This window comes from Athene cunicularia, assembly GCF_003259725.1.
Source record: "Athene cunicularia isolate RWA chromosome 2 unlocalized genomic scaffold, athCun1 chr2_part1, whole genome shotgun sequence".
Lineage (NCBI taxonomy): Eukaryota > Metazoa > Chordata > Aves > Strigiformes > Strigidae > Athene > Athene cunicularia.
In genome coordinates, this window is record NW_020799095.1 from 14,885,424 (window position 1) to 14,905,488 (window position 20,065).

General features: G+C 39.3%; 1 protein-coding gene across 4 annotated transcripts in view; it reads right to left on the reverse strand.

Moving 5' to 3' along the window:
* Positions 1–3,199: 3,199 nt before the first annotated feature.
* Positions 3,200–20,065, reverse strand: part of GALNT15 (polypeptide N-acetylgalactosaminyltransferase 15) — a 29,300-nt gene continuing 12,434 nt past the window's right edge. For 3 of the 4 annotated variants that reach the window (XM_026842381.1, XM_026842382.1, XM_026842384.1), the window contains 7 exons: positions 15,712–15,879; positions 15,009–15,126; positions 14,000–14,194; positions 10,208–10,339; positions 9,022–9,123; positions 8,011–8,151; positions 3,200–7,077 (listed from right to left, as the gene is read on the reverse strand). In XM_026842381.1, coding sequence (XP_026698182.1) covers positions 6,931–7,077; positions 8,011–8,151; positions 9,022–9,123; positions 10,208–10,339; positions 14,000–14,194; positions 15,009–15,126; positions 15,712–15,879 — 1,003 coding nt within the window. In that variant the 3' untranslated portion in view covers positions 3,200–6,930. Of the gene's footprint in view, positions 7,078–8,010; positions 8,152–9,021; positions 9,124–10,207; positions 10,340–13,999; positions 14,195–15,008; positions 15,127–15,711; positions 15,880–20,065 lie in introns of those variants that run through there. The other variant, XM_026842383.1, reaches the window with a different exon arrangement.

The window sequence follows — 20,065 nt, forward strand, 5'->3', positions numbered from 1 at the left end:
AGTGCTGTAAAAAGAACTGGACGGATGTACCTGGGAATTGAAATTAAATTCAACTTTTCCCATTTGCCACTTTCCTCTATTCTTCCCCTCTGTTAAAAACTGAATATTGATTTTCCTCATTCTGCTGCGTCTGCAGTCTTTGCTAGCATGTAATTGTAAACATGTTCACAAGAGCTGGCAAAGAAAATTCCAGCAAAATAATTTTTTATCAACATTTGCTAGCTTGTTGAAAGCAAGACATCCCAGAGGAAAGCATTCTTTCTTATGATGGGGCGACAAGGAAGTGGATCCCAGCACCCTGCCATGGGCAGCCCTGTCCTGGGGACCTCTCTCCTCATACCTCTGGTGAGCAGCCCAGCTCTGTTTCAGAGAGTAAAGAAAACACTGGGTCTTGTTCCACACTGAAAGCAAACTGAACTTAGAAACCTTGGAAATGCTGCAAAATAGAATTACCTCTCTCTGCCAAGCCTGAGCGTCACGTTACAACATCTAATGTTCAATGAAAACGTAGGAAATACTGTATTTTTCAAAAAAGACGGATGTTTTCTTGTAATTAGGAAATTGTGGTCTCAGTGAACTTATCTTGCTTATCGAGTTATTTTTCAGTGTCAAGACCTATTTTGTTTCACCCTCCCCTCTCATCACTGACTTAAGAGTTGTTCTTGGCACTAGAGAATCTTAAGAGGCTGTCACGGGCTACACGCAGGAGGTTGTTCCAACAGCGGGAACTGGAGCTGAAACTGCTCATTGTGTTTGTAAAACTAAAGGTTATTTCCTTAGCATCAGCACCAGGCTCCGTTCCTGAGGTTGTACGTGTGCATTTCTACGCAAACACCACAGGCTGACTGTGGCTTGTTACACTGGGAAATTAATGTTTCCTTTGCTTCTGCAAATAAAGGAATGAATGGCAAACTACCCCAGAGAAGTGGCTCTTGCCACTGGCTGGGGCCTTGGCATGGCAGCTGATCATCCATCAGCTGAACTCAGGAAGCATTCATTGCTCACTCAGACTAAGTGGTCTTCCAGGCTATAGGTTTTGTTGACTGATTTGTAAGTTAAAACTGCTCTTGGCACCACAGACAATGAGTTTTCGATGGGTATAACAAATACACAAATTAGATAAGATGACAAAAAGCCAGTGGTTTAGACAGACAACTTGGCCAATGGGAATGTTACTGCAAGGCTTATTTTTAATTGATGTGATGAGTTTTATGCATCTGCCCACTTGAAATAATTCTGATTATGAAACTCTTTTTCTTCACTGCTTGGCTCTTGATTTCTAAGCAGGCAGAGCAGGCACTGCTTGCTAATAAAAGGAAAAGAAAAATAAAATGACACTAAGGCAGCGAACTATCTTCTCTGTAGGACTGTTTTGCATTAAACATTTTGATTTGGCTACAGCTTTTGACCACTTTTGGTTTGTTCAGCAATCCCAAACCATATGTATACAGAGTGACTGACAGAATACACTGTTTGAAGCAGCCTCTCAATGGCTTGTACTCAGATACAAATATCTGATATTCTAAATCTTGAGATGAACTCCTGATGCATCAAAGAACTAGTAGATTTTCTTTTATATCTGCAGTTGAATTTTTCATGTAAATGTCACATTAAATGATGAAAAAGAGATTGTAAAAAAACCTGTTTTCACCTAATAGGATATCAAGTTAAGAAAAAATACTGTGAAAAACATAACACTAAAGGATGTAATCCTTTAAAGCTCATTTATGCCTATAACAATATAAGTGACATTATTAGTCTGTAAGACTGAAAGACTAGTAAATGTATGGCAAAGAATGGAGATTTGTGGTAGCAATCTTTTGAATAATTGCACAAAATAATTTAGATTATGTTAAGATATCTTTAATGTTTTTATATATTGCATATTTTTAAAAATGGATTATTTTCACCATCTTCTCAATTTGTAACAAAATTATGATTAATGCAAATAAATATCATTATAGTATTAACAATGTTCATTGTATGGCTACTTAGAAACTAAGTAATGTATTCAGCCTTCAGGCTGGGCTGTTTGTAACTTAGGTTTAAGCTAAAAAGAAGAACCTTGCTGACAATCCTGACACCTGTATCTGTTCTCTACCATGAAAATTCTGCTGTCACTTTCTAGCCTACTCAGCAGAAAGGTATAGAAGATTTATCATTAATATTAGAACTAACATCTCCAAAGAGACTTTTCTGAAAATGTGAATTCTTATTCCATTGGGACCAGATTATACTGCAACACAGCATCCTACACAGTGGGGTCTCTTGGTTTGTGAACAAAGAAGTTATCTTGAAAAAAATAAGTGCTGTTGGTGTAAGCTTAGTTGATAAAACTGCAGATGGTGGCAAGGGAGTTTGTTCTTGGATGTCATCACTCTGTGTAAAGCCAGATCTGGGGGGAATCAGAAGAGCTGGGCAGTGGGGTTGGGCTCCTGGGGGGGATTTTAGCCTGGGTACCCTTCGAATGATGTTCCTTCCACCTAACTCCAGTTTGAAAGCTATGCATGCCATCTAAATTAAACATGAAGACTCCCTTTCTAATCAGTAGATAAAGCAAGTACTTCTAGATAGTGATTCACCCATCTTGTTTAAATACTTGTCTTTGCAATGAAAGATGTTACCTCTGGGAGTGTTCTCTGCTGACCAGTAGAAGAAGCCTAGACAATTAGCTTAGTTGCATCTACTGTTTAGGTGGCTGCAGTTAACAGAGGTGAATCCCATCCCATGTCTCTAATGCATAGTAATCCCCAAGTGGGATACTATTTTACAAAAATCCACCATTTGCAGCTAGAAAGACGGCAAAAATGCTATGCCTGCTACCCCAAGTCGTATAGCCAGATTGTTTTTCTGGTACATCCTTCCAAGTCACCCGGTGAAGAAACAGCTGTGAGCTGTCCGAAGGGTGTGCCAGAGATCATGCTCTCCTGGGACTCTACTTCTGTAGTCCCTGTTCACACCTTTCCACTGAAACCAAGAGAAATTATGGCAAAGGACTATAAAATCAACCTCCCTCTAAAATGTTGGTGGAGGCAGAGTCCCCCTGTACATTTCTTTAAGACCTTTAGGTGATGGCTAAGTGAAGGTATTGCCACTGGAGGCTTTCCAACAGGGTCTTTGTAGACCAGCTATTCTGCAGCATGAGGAAGAAGAGGCATTAGCCACTCATATCACAATGAAGGGAAATAAAAAGACAACATTTCACTGTGCACCGATATACTTTATTCAGGGCAGACATGTGCAGATTGTATAGCTTAAAAACATGAGCCAAGAAGTTACCAATATTTGCAAAACACTCCTTTTTTACTCTCTTCCAATACATTTGTAACCTGAATCAAACCCCTGGAGATAAAATGAGATACAAAGGCAGAATCTGAAAGCTTTCATTCACATGTCACCTTCCAGCTGTTACACAACTCTAGGCTGTTACTGATCTTGTCTTGCTGCCTCAGCATAGCCCCGTTCCTTCCTGGGGGAATCTGTAATCGAAGCTATTGTATTTTAGTAATCAGATAGCATTACAGCTCAATCAGCGTCTCTAAGGGAGGACCTGGAGGCACTTACACATGGAGTGAGAGGTGCCCTGAACGTTTCCGTGCTACAGGATTTAGCCCAAAGATTGCTTTAACCTTTCCCCCTCTCAAACTTCAGGTTAATACATGAAGAAAAATGCTGCCATTCTGTTTCTCTGCGTTAGTGATGACACCTCACCTAACTGGACAAACCCCAAACTATGGCCAATAATGACTGCATCAACTGGGTCTAGCTTTAAAAGTAAGGTGAATAATACTTCAACCCTTTATGTTCTTCTATTTCCAGTTAGCTGGAAGAGGAATAAACCAGGCTATTTAGTGTTGTCAACGGAAAGGTAATGTGTTTGTGAATCTGACCTTTTAGTTCAGCTTCATGGGTGGGTTTGGCTCAAAGCATTCATTATGCCTGGGTTGCCAAATTCAAAGAAACAGGTGGAGTTAGACTGTAAAATGTTTACTTGTGCTATGTTGGATTTCCTTTGCTCTTGTCCAAGGCTTTGCTTCGGTGGCCTTCAGAGTTAAAACTGCTACTCCATCCTTGCCTGAAACATTTTGTTCTTATGTGTCTCTCCAGTCAGTGGGAATCAGAAGAACCTGAAATGTTGCCCCTGTCTAAATACAGAGCTAAAAGTAATTCCATGTCTGCTAGTGTTGTGTGAAAGATGGGCAAAACTGAGGAAAACACACTAGCATCCTTAGCAGAGACTCTCTGTCGGGTCCCCTGTACTTCCTGCATGAGGAGAAGGGTCTAGCTGATGGATCTAACCACAGGGACAAAGTGTAAACGGGGAAGCAGTGTTGGTACAACCAACCAATCCAGTTAAAAGGCATACAGGAAGGGAACTAGGAAAAACAAGATAGATGTTTTCCCTTTGGTGTTTTTTGTGTAATAAGAAGTTATGTTTATATTAGAGGGAAGTGTGCACCATGGTATGGCTCACAATCTGTGTCCCCTGGCTGTCCCCATCCCCATACAGAGACCTACTAGACCACACTGAAGCTCCCTTCTGGCCTGTGCTCTGGGGTTTAGTTCCCTGGGAAACCAAGCACACGTTTACACTGTTACTAAAAGAAACAAGTGTCATAACAATTATTTTTTAAATGGTACTGAACCATATATTTTCATTTTGTTGGAAGAGGTGTTACGTAGCATATTTTTCTATTGTACATATATCTACAGCAAAGCTTATTTTCTAGGTTTTTATTATTATGTTAAATAGCAGTATAAGATGAGGATGTCCACACCTCTTAGGTTTAATTCCAAATGTTTCCTCTCTAAACCAAAAATATTTTAATTCTTATGATAAATCCCACTTGTGATCAATTACCACATTTGTATACGCTTTTAACATTAAGCTAAATGCTGAAGGAATTATATTCCCAGTGTAGAGTCCAAAATATAATAAATAATACATTACTAAAAAACCTGGCATACATATAATTTAAAATAAAGGAAACACATGTCATTAAAACAGCATTTCACTCAGCTTTTATGCAATTTTAGAAATTCTCTTTTCTCACCATAGATTTGGGCAATGATCAGGGATCACTTGGTGTTCTGGAAGAAGTTACTACCATCCTTTCAGCTGAAATTTGAAGCATTTTCAAGAACGTCACAGGAAATCTTAAATCACACAGCAGCAAATGGTATTAGATTCTGATGCTATCAAAGAAAGAGTAAGTGATAATTAGGGTGATTGGAGTGATGCCTGAACATGGTGTTCAGGCACCACTCAAAGCAAGCAGAGACCCCACTGGGAAATGTTTTGGACGGCACAGAATGCTGTTCGTGACTTCTGTTGTAACCAGTTTTATATGCTTGAAACCAATTTATTATGATTTATCAAGAGCAGGTGACTGGGAGGCTCTGAGCAGAATATTCTGTTATTCCTTCCTTTCTCTAAAGTTCAAACAATGTGCTCTACCTTTTACAAAAAAAAACCAATTTTCCGTGTCTTGAAAAAAATTTCAAAAACAAATTTAAGTTTCATTAATGATGCCATTCCCCTTTAATAAATACATATGGTTATGACTGATTTATACTGTAAATCAGGTGTGGTGCTGATGTGGGTAGACTCCCAAATCTTTGTTCTTCTGTCTTAGCAGGCTCTTGGAAAGTGTCATCATTATTAGTTTTAACTCCAAAATGGAAAGTGCCCTAACAAAATACTGAGAGAAAGTTGCTTTGGTAGTGCACAATGTATGAGACCTTTCTCATTACCTAACACAAACTCTCATTCACTTCTTTGAAAGATGGAAGGTCAGCAGGGATACAGGCTCTGCAGTAGCTTGTTTAGAAAATTTTGTACGCTGCTGTCATTTGAGGATCAGCTTGGAGAACCACAACAGCAAGAATCTAAAAGATTTTCTGGGCTAAAACTGACAGTGTGAAAGACTGAGGCTGCAAACAAGTGAAGTAGGCACCAGTATTTTCTTCCTAGTAGCCACTGTTGAAACCTGCTTTTTCCTTTTATTTGCTGTTTTCATCACTTTTGTCACTGGAATAATAATAAACTCATCCCCTAGTTTTATAAGACCAAATGGATGCCACTGATACTTTCCATTTCAAAATAAGCAGAGAAGTTGTTACCCTTCTTTCTAATCTAGTTCAATCTTCTTCCATATTCCACAGAAGTTTCCTGAAGAGTTGTTCTTAAATTTCATTAAAACTCGCAAGCAAAAGTTAATATTTCAGTTCATTCTCCCATCCAAATTAGACTGTGGAGGAAGAATGTAAGGAAGGGTGTGCCAAACACAGGACTGTTGGTATTCCAAGTCAATTAGAGCAGTTAGTGCCTAATTAAGTGCTAATTTATGCTCTGTGCAATCTCATAGAGGGTAGAAGTTTGGCTCAAGCTAGTTGGAAAACAAAATTTTATCTATTACCCCTGAAAACTTCTACTACTTTTATGTATACAAAACCTACTTTGTTTTATATGAGTGGAGTGCACTGTAAAAAAAGGCTAAACTCTCTCGTTATCCTGGTTTGGCTCGCTTACTCTCAAAGTTTCAAAAGTTTCACAAACATTCATTTTCCTGTATCCTCAGAAGTCACAGAATATGCTAAAGACAAGCTGTCTGGCAGCCAATTTTCCATGTTTCCTTCAAAGGGCAAACTTAACTATCTTCTGCAATAGCAGAGTTGAGAATCTGTTGATGCTCACAATATCTTTATTCCTTGCTTCACAGAATAAATAGAAATTTTAGCTAGAGCTGAATAAACCAGGAACTGGCAGCAACTATTTGAGCCAGGCTATAAAAAGAGAGACCTTCCTAACTTCCCTGCGTGCTACAGCAAACACAAACATCTTTCTTGTCCATGCAGGAAATGTATCTTAAATCCCAAACAGAAGTAATGTTAAATTTTGGGGACTTGACCTCCACAGAGACCTGTCAGTCATCTCTGACGTAGCACACTGGAACGTTCAAATTGCCAGACCTGGTTTGCATTCTTGTTACATACACACAAAAACAAGTCCTTCTCACGTTCACTCTTCGCTGCCTCTATGCATTTGCCAGAAAGGACATGGACAATCGTTCCATTCTACAAGATGAGAGAAGAGAACGAAAGAACAAATTAAAAATAAGGGATTTCAGTAAAAGCTAGGCCATGTTTCTGAAATATACATACCATAGATCACCAGTAATGACTGGTTGTTCAAAAATTTTAAAGTATTGCTCTAAACATAATGACTAAGTTTAGCTTTGAGTCTAGGGCATGGTGAGTATTCACAATTCCTGTCGAAGCTGACAGGAGTGGTAGGTGCAGAATCAGAATTCAGTAAATCTCATTTCCACCGTTTGTTTACCATGGGTAGAGGTCGTCATCAGCATCAACTACAGTACTACAGGCCACAAAATTTCAAAAGGACCAGTGCTTCCCTTAGGAACCAAAACAAATTACAGTAGGAACTGTACCAGAGGATTGCAGCATCCCTACAACTACGGTAACTGCTATTTTCCCAGGCTGTCCTAGAGCATGACATTTTTCAGTCTTGTGGAGGAGTTCCTGCTCCGCTGGGTGCAGTCCACTGAATTCCTCTGTTAGGAAGTTTACTTTTCTCTCACAATGCAGGAGGAATTTTAATGTTTGCCCTGCTCCCAAAGGGAGGGTTCAGGATTTCCAGACTCTTCCTCTATCCAAAAGAAAATGGGCAAGAAAATTTGCCCTGCTCTTATTTTCACAACTACTGATTCTGATTCTATTCCTCTAAGGCCAGTAAGAGAAACAGTTAAAACAGGACATAGGAATTTAAGTAAGATTCTTGTAATTTGTAAAATTTGTAAAAACCAAACATTTCACAAAGACAGTGTAAATGGAGAAGAGGCATCCTAAATTTCCTGGGTGAAATGGTACAGAAGTGAAACTTGCCCTTCAAATATCTTGTCCCTTCCCCACATACGAATCCTGTCAGTTGCCCAGTGATCCCACAGTCCCTGTCAACTGCCTTCCCCTCACGGCAGAGTCACTACTGACCTCCTGGACATCCCAGTGCTGGTGGCTGTTGTCTGTCTCCTTTGTACAGTTTTGAGGGATAACCTTCCCATGTCTGACATCAAAGCAAAACAGCGGAGCAGAACCAAGCCGGATTTCCTTCATGCTGTTATATTCAAAGTACTGGAAAAGGGAGGGTTTGTTTGAACAACGATGGAAGGACATGCCAATTAATTTTTAAATGCTAATTCCAAGAACAATTTCCTGTACATGTTTGTTAAGATGCAACCCAAACATTAGTGACTGAGACCCAACAGCCTTGACCCTGCAAAGCAATTCCCCCCACTAGCTAATTCTGGCATAGCTATTTACCTCAGGAAAGGCTTTGTGGACTGTAATTATGTATAAAGTAAACACATCCTATAATAAAATTTTCTAGTTTAATAAATATTTTAACAGAAGAGTGTTTCTGACAGTGCCCACACACACTGCAGTTAGAAGTGTGTCTGCAGCTCACCCTGAGCTCAGTGTGAGCCGCAAAACTTGCTTGGGACTTGGAGTAAATATCTGCAGTCGATCTGTATTGGTTTGGCTTCTCTTAATGCATGAGCTTGCTAGTCTAATGCCAGCTTGGAGGTGTACATGAATTTCTCTTTGGTCTTTGACTGCACTTTAGGCACTAAACTGAAGTTTTAGGCACTAAATGGGGAAACTGATCCCCACTATTCTAGAATTGTTATATATTTTTTACTCCCAGGCCTTCTGTTCTCCAGATACTACCAAATATACTAACCAATAGGCACTTAATGATTTCTGCTGGAGCAAAGCGTGGATATCTGGCCTCAGTGACACATGGAACATTGCCATTTTTCAAATGACACTCAGCTGCAGAAGAGTGGGCATCATTGCCTTAGCACATGCCTAATTTTGAACACATCAGTCAGTATTTCCACTAATGTCAATGAAGCCATTTACATACGTGTTGGAGTGACTGTCTTCTGGATGGTTCCCTAGATCTGATAAGAGTGCCGATGTACTTGAAGTATACAGTACCTGGGTAAGACTGTGACTGCAAGGGGCGAGTTCAATAGAGCCTTCTGCAATGGCTTTTCCAGGTCTGTAATCTGCACAGAAGCCAACACCCGTATTGTAAAGCTGTAAGTAAAGGTTTATACTGAAATAAAACACAATCAGATACAAACAAAATATCCTTCAGCTAACTTTTTTGTATCTCTTTATACTGTATGTTTTTGCTCATAATTCATGCAATATTTTTTTCTTTCAGACTAGATCTTGCATATTGATCTTGCAAACTGACCTGATAAAAGAGGTAGAGTCTCCCCAAAGGTCAGTGTTACTCAGTGAGTTTTGTTTAAGTTACAGATACTCATTCTGGTTTTAACTATTATGATAGTTAAAAGAAATATGTGAAAATGTTTATGCTAATGGAAATTGCATTTCAGCTGGACACTATAGTCAGAAAAAATCCAAGATATTCCAGAAGAAAAAAACATGTGACAATTCCTGTGATCCACACTCAATTCTTACACTCTTTTTGAGCAAACTTTGATAATAAAGAACAGACAAAATAGTAAAAGGACACAGTAAAATCTGTCTACAGATAGCAGAGTGTGACATAATTAGTAAATCTTGTAGCCATGTTGGGGGAAAATCCTGTCCAGCAAGGCTGCCTGGAATAAAGTCATATTTAAACTAGTGATAATTATAAATTTATGTGTTTTAAAAATAAAACCTTGAGAATATTGCCTCTTATACACATTTCAGCAAAGGAACTGCTATGGCTACCACCTCTGCCCCTGGGGGAAGCGCAGGACTGAAGAAGTGCTTTTTTCTCTTCATGCACATGGACCAGCACAGAGATATCTCAGCTGCTGTTGCATTTGCCATCTGCATGAAGCAATACAATTCTTTTCCTTTATGAAAGGCACCTAAACAAACTAAAGTTAGGATCCTCTGAGCTGTGATGCTGAACTGAGTCAGACAACCTGGGTTCAGCTCCTGGCTGGCTTTCAACATTTATGTGTTAATTTGGACTAGCTGTTTGTCTCCTCTGCCCGTTACTTTCTCCTGCAATCCTTGTTGCATTGTCTGTTTGGACAATAAACTATTCAAAGCAGGAACAGTCTTTTACTCTATGCTCACTTAGTACATGGAAGGGATACTGGGTCTTTGAACAATGCAAAAACATTCATCATTTTTATAGTGTGTTTTCTCTTACCTTGCCAGAGAATCTTGGTTCATCTTCAGGTTGGGAGAGCTCAGGGTACACATTTGATACAAACCATTGGAAATTTCTACAGCCAAGTCTCTTCTGTAGCTGAAGGCGCTCACTGCAGTCTGGCTTCTCTGCCTTTATGGAGAAAGCATAGGGGCAACAAGGTTACTAGTGTACTTGTGTTAGAGATGCTAGAAAATGATGACATAGGACTTATTTCTATCACCTCTTCTATCCTGCATGTTATAGATACTGATATATTTATTAGTATGCAAAGGAGGAGGATCAGCTATAGCCTTCCTCCAGCTTTGTGCTAAAACAGCATTTAGTCTGGCATTGTGAGGGAAGTAAATATTTCAGAAGAGGCATATACTGTGAAAATAAGTATTTCCTCTAAAAATGATTATTATACTGCAAGATAAGTCAGTTGTCATCTTTTTAATTAAAAAAGTTGGGGTCAAGTCTGATACTTGTTGCACTGAAATCAGTGGGATTGTAATAGATTGTAATTCAGTACAGAATTTGCCCCGCTGATTAAAATTCAATTTCTTGGCCTTTAACAGCCCAAATTACCCAGTTATTGTCAGTCCTTCATGATCAGAGGATGTAAGTGATGACAGAATTTAGCCCAAAATATAGTCTATCACATTATTATCTGACGGTTACTAAATCTAGGAAGTGAATGTGTTTTGTAGCTATAAAGGCATAAAACCTTTCCTATGATTTACGTGTTTTCTTGAATTAGATACACACAAAATCAACTCTCACCCTTCCTGGTAGCAACTCTGTTCTGAAAAAAGACAAGTGCCTTCAAACCTTGGTGCACTGCAAAGGACTGACAGTCTGAATATTTGAGGGTATTTAGCACTCAAGGTAGCTAACAGGATTCTGAAAACCTCTAAGCAGGTAAGTGTCTAATCCTTCTATTTCAAAACCACACAAAACACTTTTCTAAATCTCAGTGCCCACATACTAAAAATATCTTATCACCCTTAAGATTCTCTTCTTTCTTGCCATCAGTAGATTTCCCCCTTCATGTTTCTACTTTATAAAATGCAGTTTTGGATTCCAGGAAACTGGTCTGGATTCCTACATCAGAAATTAAAACTGGTAACGTAAGCAAAGAATTGCCCATAAATAACTTTTCCTCAGACCAGCTATTTCTCTACATCCATAAGAAAGAAAAAAGGACTTTGCAACATGCTTGGAAAACACTGACAAATGAAGGGCCTTAGAGATCAAGGGAGAAGTATCAGTTTCTAAAGGCAGGGATCAGTCGTGTTTCGTGGCAGTGTTTGCCAGCCCCTGTAAGCTGCACAGGCAAAGCTCAACAGTTGCAATATGTTAAAGAGAACCTCATAGTTTAGTATCAGTCTTAAGATTCAGTATGCAATTCAGCACCACACAAACCTATCCCCAAGAGGTTTTCTTGCAAAAGGGAAATAGAGAAGAAAAATGTTTCCCCTAAAAAGAGATGTTTCTCATGAGACTCTGCTTTGACTGAAGGAGGCAATGGCAGTAAATCTCATTTTATCATACTAGTTACAGTCTGCATTTGATGCCAAATAAATGGTGTAAATAATGTAAAGAAAGTCATTATCCATGTAAACCAATCTGAAAGGAAACTGTGATTGTAAATTAACTAAACAAACCACACAAGAAAAGGAGAAAAAGAGATGGTGGCTGAAATAATAGAGAGCTGGGAAGAGCTTTATTCCTCTGCATTAATGCTCCTGCCATGGGCATCCTGTGCAGGATGCGATGCAGACTATAAAACAAGAAGACTTCTAAAGCATCAAAATGGGGGTCACTAGTTATTTTCTGCAGTGGGCAATGGCAGTGATCAAGGCTCATGGACATTTTTGCCATGCTCCCCCTCTCAGTGCAATAAATCTCCACGGGGCCCATCTGCAACTGAGCAGCAATAATGTCATCACTTGCGTGTGTCTTTTGAATAGCATCCCACTGCACTGACATACTGAAAATATTGGCTGTGAAAGAAGAGAACAGAGAAAAGGGCCTTTTATGTTATGGTATGCCGAGCACAGAGATCGTAAAATTGATCATTTGAAGGAGCATCATACTTAGGAGTACTAAAAGTATTCTGGCTAGAATAAACTCTCAGGCAAAAGGTCATGGTGCTTAGAGATAGTAAACTGTATCGATGGCTGTAGTATTTAGTACAGAAAATTGCTTCTGAGTTGACAAGAAAGGCCTTCGGGAAATTCTTAAATGATTTAAAGGCCTAACTTAAAGGTCCATCTTAAAAGACTTGGCCTAGCATCCTCCTTGCAATTCCATGACTGTAACCCTTGTGTGTCAATTGCTGAACTTCTGGACAGTGGAGTTCAAACCTACAACATAGATGAGGAGGGAGAAGCTTTTTAAAAAAGTGGAAATGGAATTAAAAAAAGGAACGTGACAGCTTCAGACTCTAGGAGTAGCATAGCAGGCTGACTGGAGAGGCAGATCCACTGGTGGACTGTAAGGACAGACTAGGTGACAGGCAAGATGTCACGCTGAAGGAGGGTCCTTTTCCTCTCCCCACTACGGTGCAGCTCCTGCTGGATCTGCCTTGCTTAGACAATAGCCAGCACTTCAATGACTGAAGCACGCAGGACTCAAATGCAAGAGCAAAACCAAATCAGGAACTTTGCACAGCACCTACCCGTGATCTGCCAAACTGTTTTCAGTGAATCTTTTTCTTCTTAAAAGCATGGCATTGTTAAATGAACAAGAAGATGAAGTACATGTTTTTATTCACAACTGCTCACAAGTTTGACCTCTGCCTTGTAGGAGAGAATACTGTTTGTAGGAGAGAATACTGTTACAAGAAAAGGTATTGGAGCCAGAGAATTCCTGAGAACTGCAGCAACATTAAGAACTTCACATCATTAACAGCCTAACATTAACAACATTAACCACAGCTGCATGACTGCCAATAAACAAATATCCACTGGTTTGTAATACATGGGATATACAGTCCCTTGACTGATCCTGATCTGCCATGGATTATACAATGGCTTAAAAACAAGTTTGGCTGTTCTGTAGTTGTTGGATGGTGTGCAGCCGGCAGATGATTCAAGTGTGGCTGCATGCCAGGGCTATGCCACACACCTGGCTGCAAGCCTGTCTTAGTGTGCAGGTTGCTGGGAATCCAAATCCCTGGGGGTCAGATTGCTGCCTGTGTGATGCTTCTGCTGAAAAAGTAACTTGTAAATAGTGGCTATGTTGAGATCTGACTTTCTCAGTTACAGACAGTTGCTTCTGGACATCTGTCAGTTCAGGAAGAAAAAACCCATCTTTCTTGTCACTAGACAATATCTGCCACTCAGATATGTTCCCTTCCAGTATGAGAGACACCACAATTTGCCACATGCCCGTGAATATTACTGAATATCCTCATGAATCACATGAGGAAGAGCTTCAGTAACGATGAACGAATCCTCTAGGAGGGCGCTTCGAGCACACGGTGCTACTGGCTTCCACTTCAGATGCACTCCAATCCTCCATGTACTATCAGTGGAAAATAAATCACAGCATGACAGGCAAGCTGAAGGAATTATTTGGAGAAAGTGTCATACTCTAAGAGATTTGATAACTTCAGCAAACAACTCTGAGGCACAAGATCCTTCCTGATCTGACAGCTCTTGCACTGGAAGATTTCATAAAAGGACTATCCCCAGCACCATGCTCATTGAATGTTTGACTGCACACAGACACCCCCACCCCTATTCCAGCCCCTACCTCAACACGCTCCTTCCCTCGGAAACAAACCGCTACAGATGTCTTTACCTTGCTGATTAAGAAAGCCACTGTGTCATGCTTGTAGAAGTTCTCTTTAAAAGAGCCCAGCCATGTCTCTGCTATTCGGATTTTGTTCCTCACAATGGCTTCTTCATAGGAGAAAGCACGAGGAAAGTGACTTCGATAGACATGCCCAACTCGGGAGCATGGAATAATTTCTACAGAGCCACCACAGAGCCAGGTCTGAAACACAGGTGAAAGAACAAAAAGAGATTACCTTATTTAGATTACCTTTATCTGAAAAAGACAAGCTCCTTTAATATAGACTCTGCCTCAGGAAATCCTAATCTACACATTGCTGGAAACAGCAAGAGTATTATTATGTGCTTCTTCATACACTTGTTCCCCACAGATAGAGATGCAAAGAAAATACTGGGCAAGACAGACCTTTGATTCGGCCCAGTATGGCTATTTATATGCTTTTATGTTTTTCTGTGCACAAACAGTGCAGTGGAGTGAAGAGGCCTGGGGGCACACCTTCTTTGGTCTGGGACATTAAAGACTCCATACCCTTTGTGTCTACAGTTGTTATTGCTTTTAATATCATGCAGTCTTTGTATTCAGCAAAAATCAATGCAAACAATTTAATATAAACATTTTGGTATTAAAACTACAGGCTGGCAAAGAAATAAAGCTACTCTCCCTTTGGTGCATGTTACATGCCAAAAAAAAAAAAAAAAAAAAAAAAAAAAAAAAAAAAAAGTCAGCTTTCAGAAGGTGCCAAAAACACTGACTCTGTCCTCAGGCAGATAGTGATAGGCAGTCAAACTTTCTTCTCCTGACATAATGCTCCTAACTCTCAGCAGCTGCATGTTCTTGTATAGTCCTGACAGATCACGGAGCATGGGGAGAGATTTCTGCAAGGAAAGTGATATTCTCCATGCCTCAAGACAATTCTGCACTTAATTGCTTTTATAAATAACTTCTTGCCTTTTCATTCAGGTTTCTTAAAAGCCCCATAGTTACCACAGCCTGATGTTTTACTTAAAATTCTTACCCTTATAGACAGTTCCAGATTTTCTGCTCCCCACATGGTCATGTCAGAATCATAAGCTCCGGTGTTTTGGAAGTAATGTCGATCCATGGCCACCACTGCACCAGCTACCACAGGACTCCTGGTGTAGAAAACAGTTTGGAAGTGAACACCTTCAGTTTTGGATAGGGAATTATGTGAAGGATGAAAATCCTGCCATTTCCATAGAGATAGTATTGCAAAATGATTGAATAGTACTCCACATAAGCTTGAAAAAATTGATTATCTAACCCAAAGAAAGAACAACTGGAACTGAATTCTAGGATTTGCTTGGGGAAGGGAGCCAAGAGCTGAATTATTAAATAAAGCTCAGAACAGTGGGAAATGTTACATACATATACACCCAAAACAACAGTCATACAGATCATGATCAAGACATCTCTTTTAACTCTGCATGATCCATCTTTTGCTTTCCCTTCAAATCTCCACGCCTTGTCTGGTCAGATTGTGTACTAGTTGTCTCAATGTGTGGAAAGTGTGACTGCAGTCTAGTTAGAATGATTACTAAAGGCCAAACAAACTCACTGTAAGCCACAAACCTATCCCTTCAAAAAACATTAACTGAGCATATGTAAGTAACCACGTCTTTCTTCTGTAAGCTGGAAGATGACCCAAACTGCACAGTAAGCTGAGCTTAACGGAGGCATATTGGCTGATGGACTGTTACCTGATAGGGCTGATGGGAGACTGTCGTACCTTCTCTTCATGCTCTGGCACAGGCTCCCAATGAAAATCTAGTTTCCAGTCAAAAACACCTCTATGCAGGCCCACAGAGTGATAGTACTGAAAAGTCTTCCAGTCTATGACATCTATGACAGGGGAGACGACACTGTTTCTGAAAAAGACAATATCATTTATTTTCAAAGCCAAAGTACAAATTAAGCTCACTACTCTGTTAGTAAACAGTGGTTCTCCTTTTTGACACTGTCAGCACAAGCACTCTTCTAGATGTCAAGTGCCCTTATCTTCCCTGCTGATAGAAGCTCAGGTGCTCAGTGCATGGGAATACTGAGCCTGTAGTGAGGAATCTAAAGATCAGTAATATATTGATAACCTGTACTTTGCATTGTCATTTAAAGCTACGCAGGGCTTTGTTATGAGTTAACCATCATATTCTTATAAAGCTATTTCACCCAGAGGCCCCAGCCTCCTATGATAAAGGCTCTGGATGGATGCAAAGTTTATAGCAAAAGGTTATTTTGGCCACACACACTTTACCACCCTTTGATTTTCCTGTAGACATTCCACACACTTCATGAGTTTGTCACTTCAGGCCAATGAAGAGTGCACTTATCTTTATTTTGTTCTGCAAAAAGCATTTATCACTGAGTTCATAAGCCATTTTCTGTTTGTGTTTTATTACAAGCTTAAAATGCTCTTGCAAATGCACTGTCACAGTGTGGAATCTACTTTTAAGTGCCAGAACAGAGCCATTGCACTGTGAGCAGCAATCCTCCAATTCATTTCTAACTTGAGTTAAATTCAGATTAGTCTGCGAAGAGGTATTAGACACTTCCCCATGGTGAACATGTCACAGTATTTCACAGTGTGCTTGTACATTATCTTGGAATTAACTGGTAGTTCAGAAGAGCCACCAGTGTTCCTTGTTTCCAGGTCAATGACGTATCACATTTGGAAATTCTCATAAATGCAATGCTATTAGGGGTTGCAGGAAAAAAAAAAAAAAAACCAAAACCAAAACCAAAACCAAAACCTTGAAGAACAACATCATCCATATCTTCTCTGTTTCTCTGTTATGCGAAAAGGATAGTCTCTGGTCTCAGTGTAAGGGCTTGTCTATAGGCAGAAGGTCCTCTGGAGAAAAATCAGTAACAGTTACTGGGGATGAAAGTACACTGGGAAAAATTACTCTTGTTCTAGACTAAAAGTATCCATATAGGAAACTATTCTGGAATAGCTCTTTTCCTAGAAAATAACTTCTTGTTACAACTGAGAGAGAGAAGTTAAATGATCCATTCTGGGGCAAGAAGTAGAAGATTTTATCTCCTCTTTTAAAGATTTACATGTTGGTCAGAGATCACTCTTGAGAGAAATACACTTATAATACCATCAATGAAGAAAGGTCATCTCAGAAGTCTCCAGTGCAGTGAGCCCTTTGTACATTCCTACAGCAGAGACCAGAACCAGCTGAGGAAGATGGTAGCTCTGGGTGATGTTAATGTAATCTTGACATATCTTCTCTGCCTTTACAATTGCTAATGTTTTTTCAGTATCAGGGTGAGGGGAAACTCCAAATTTTGTTTTTATCACAGTTGCCACTTCCTGTAGAGAATTTTAGAAGTCCATGGAGAAACAGAGACTACTGATTGTCAGTGAATTGTATGAACTGTGCAGAGGATAGTGTTAAAATAACTCATTATTCCTTTGTTTCCTAACAAGAGCAGACTGCCCTATGATGAGCTAAAGGTAGAAAGATTTAGAATAGAGAAGTGATTATATTTCTCCATCATGTAATAATAAGCACTCTTAGAAACAAGCATTGGGTTTACAAATAGGTGAGAAAATTTTATGATCACCTGCAACATTTGTAGGCATATACATTAAGTCAGTCATTTGCTGTCATTCTCCCGCAGGACTCAAGAAGAAATGGAAAGATATTTTACTAAAAATACTAAAGCTGGTATTCTCCCCTGATTCTCTTGATGATGCCCCTGTGATAGTTTTGTATCCAGGGCAGGAGCAACCACCTCAAACTCAAGGCAGCAGGAGCCTTTCTACTGAAAACGGTATTTAACCTTCACTCACTAACAGTATGAAAAGGAAACTAACAGCTTCTGGAAGTTACTAAAAGCTGGTGTCCTGACGGACTCACACAACCAGGCATTTTTTCTTTGATATACTGAGAAAAATCCATCTAACAAGTTAAATGGATTCTATATGACTAAACTTAAAAAAATGAAAAGTCAGTGTAATTGCACTTTTTACTGCCTGCTGCATTCTCCACTGGACAAGTATCTCTGACAACTGTCTGGTTAGGAGTGCAGCTGGAGCTGTGTACTTCCTGCCACGGTTTGTTGATACTTGTTGAAATGCATGCTATCTATTGCTACTTGTTTATCCATGCATATTCAGACAGGACCTGGGAACTAATGATCCCAGGTTAGTTTATTTTACAGTTTCAGAGTCAAGAGGGAAATAGCAGGAGGACGTGCTTGAGTGCCAGAGGCGGCAATGTAGACTAAACCATTCAGAAAACCTTGACCATGAGACTAGACCACACATGCATAACCAAAATAGTTCAGAGACAATGTGGATACTCAGTTACGCTCAGATATGTTCTGGTTCAGATATATACTGGATCAGATGATCCAGGCATTTCAGGCTATCCCACATTTTCATATCATTTCAGCCATTTAAAACCTGTTCTTCTTGGATCCTCCTTAAATTTGTTGCTACTATTGAACTCTTTAAATATTGGGAGTATCTTTCTGATCTGAAATAGAGGAATCAAGTAACTTTATCTTGTGTGAAAACTGCTTAATGTCCAATTTTAATCTTAATCAAGCAGTGCTTTACCCATCTTTTGCTATTAATGCTTTTTTAAAATAAAAGATCTGTTTTCTGCATATTCACTGATGGTTTGATGTTTGTGTGGTTCTAAATGCAGATTTGCATCAGAAGGTAATTGAAAGTTGGAAGATATTCTTAGATATTGTTTTGGTTTTAACCAGATAACTGGCAGACAGTCAGCAGGTTCTCAGCATTTTGAAATGAAATACACACTGGCAAAGTACTGCTAATTTTACTCTGTGGAATCCAAGGAAAGGAAAAAACAGGAAATCTGAATACAACTAGCAGCAAGACTTTGAACCGTTTGACTAATCTGTGAATATTTCAAATGCTTGGAACACACATGAACTACAGAAGGTCACAATTCCATGAAAAAGAGCAACCCAAACAAGAACAATTTCCTGGTTTGGGATTTTTCAACCAAATACAATTGCAAATGAAATGTCTTCCCATGACCCTTTACAGTCACCATGGACATTATGTTCTTTTCTATTTTTAGAATAAGTAACATGAGAAGAAGATTTAATTAACACATCTGTTTCGACGTTTTAGATACACTGGTTTTTGAAAGTGTTTATTGATTTATACTTTCTTTTGCTGGGAAGGGAACAGATTTTAATTGTTTAAAACCCCCTTTATATAAGATGTAAGAAAAAAAAATCAACCCATGAAAATTATGTATTTCCCTCAACCAGTTTTAGAGTGGGTCATTCCCTGCAAAAATTAGATAGCTAGGAAATCCAAGCAGTCCATGTTCTCTGGCTCTGCACATAGTCAAAACTAAAGTAATTAACTGAGAACCCAAGCTGGTTCCACAGCACACTGCATTGTCAGTGAAAGCACCTTGCTGGCTGGCTGAAGTCTTCAGGGAAATAGTAATGCAAAGCATTTGAAATGAGATAAGGTTAATAACAAGATACAATGCAGCTATCAGAGATGTTAAAGCTATGGTATAAAGGATTACCTAAATGCTGCCTTACAAACCAACTCCGGACTAACTTAGGGGACATGAACAGTCTCCTTGAATTGATGGACTACTCATACGCTAAGCACAAAATATATACTTCAAAACTCTGCTAGGGAATAGTGCTAAGGGCATGTTTTATTTAAAAAATAATATTTTTTTTGGAACCTGTCTTTTTTGTTAAAATACACAAATGTATTCGGTTACCAAAAATCTGTGGGAGTGATGAATACCTTTTTACACTGGACAGGCAGAGCACTGTGCCATGAATCATGCCTAAATCCTCACTGCCCCTTCTTTTGGCAGTAATATTTGCTTTTGGCTTTAGAGTCTAATCTTCAGTTTCTTTACCTCAACTTCTTTAAAATAGGTCATCTACTGATCCTGATCAACTGTGACAGATTGCAAAGAGATAGCATATCTTCACATAGCATACCGTGTAAATGCAGAACATTAATTTACTGAATTTGAAATGACTGCTATTGACAAATGGAGGATATAAAAGGATCAGGCAAAAAGAGAAGTC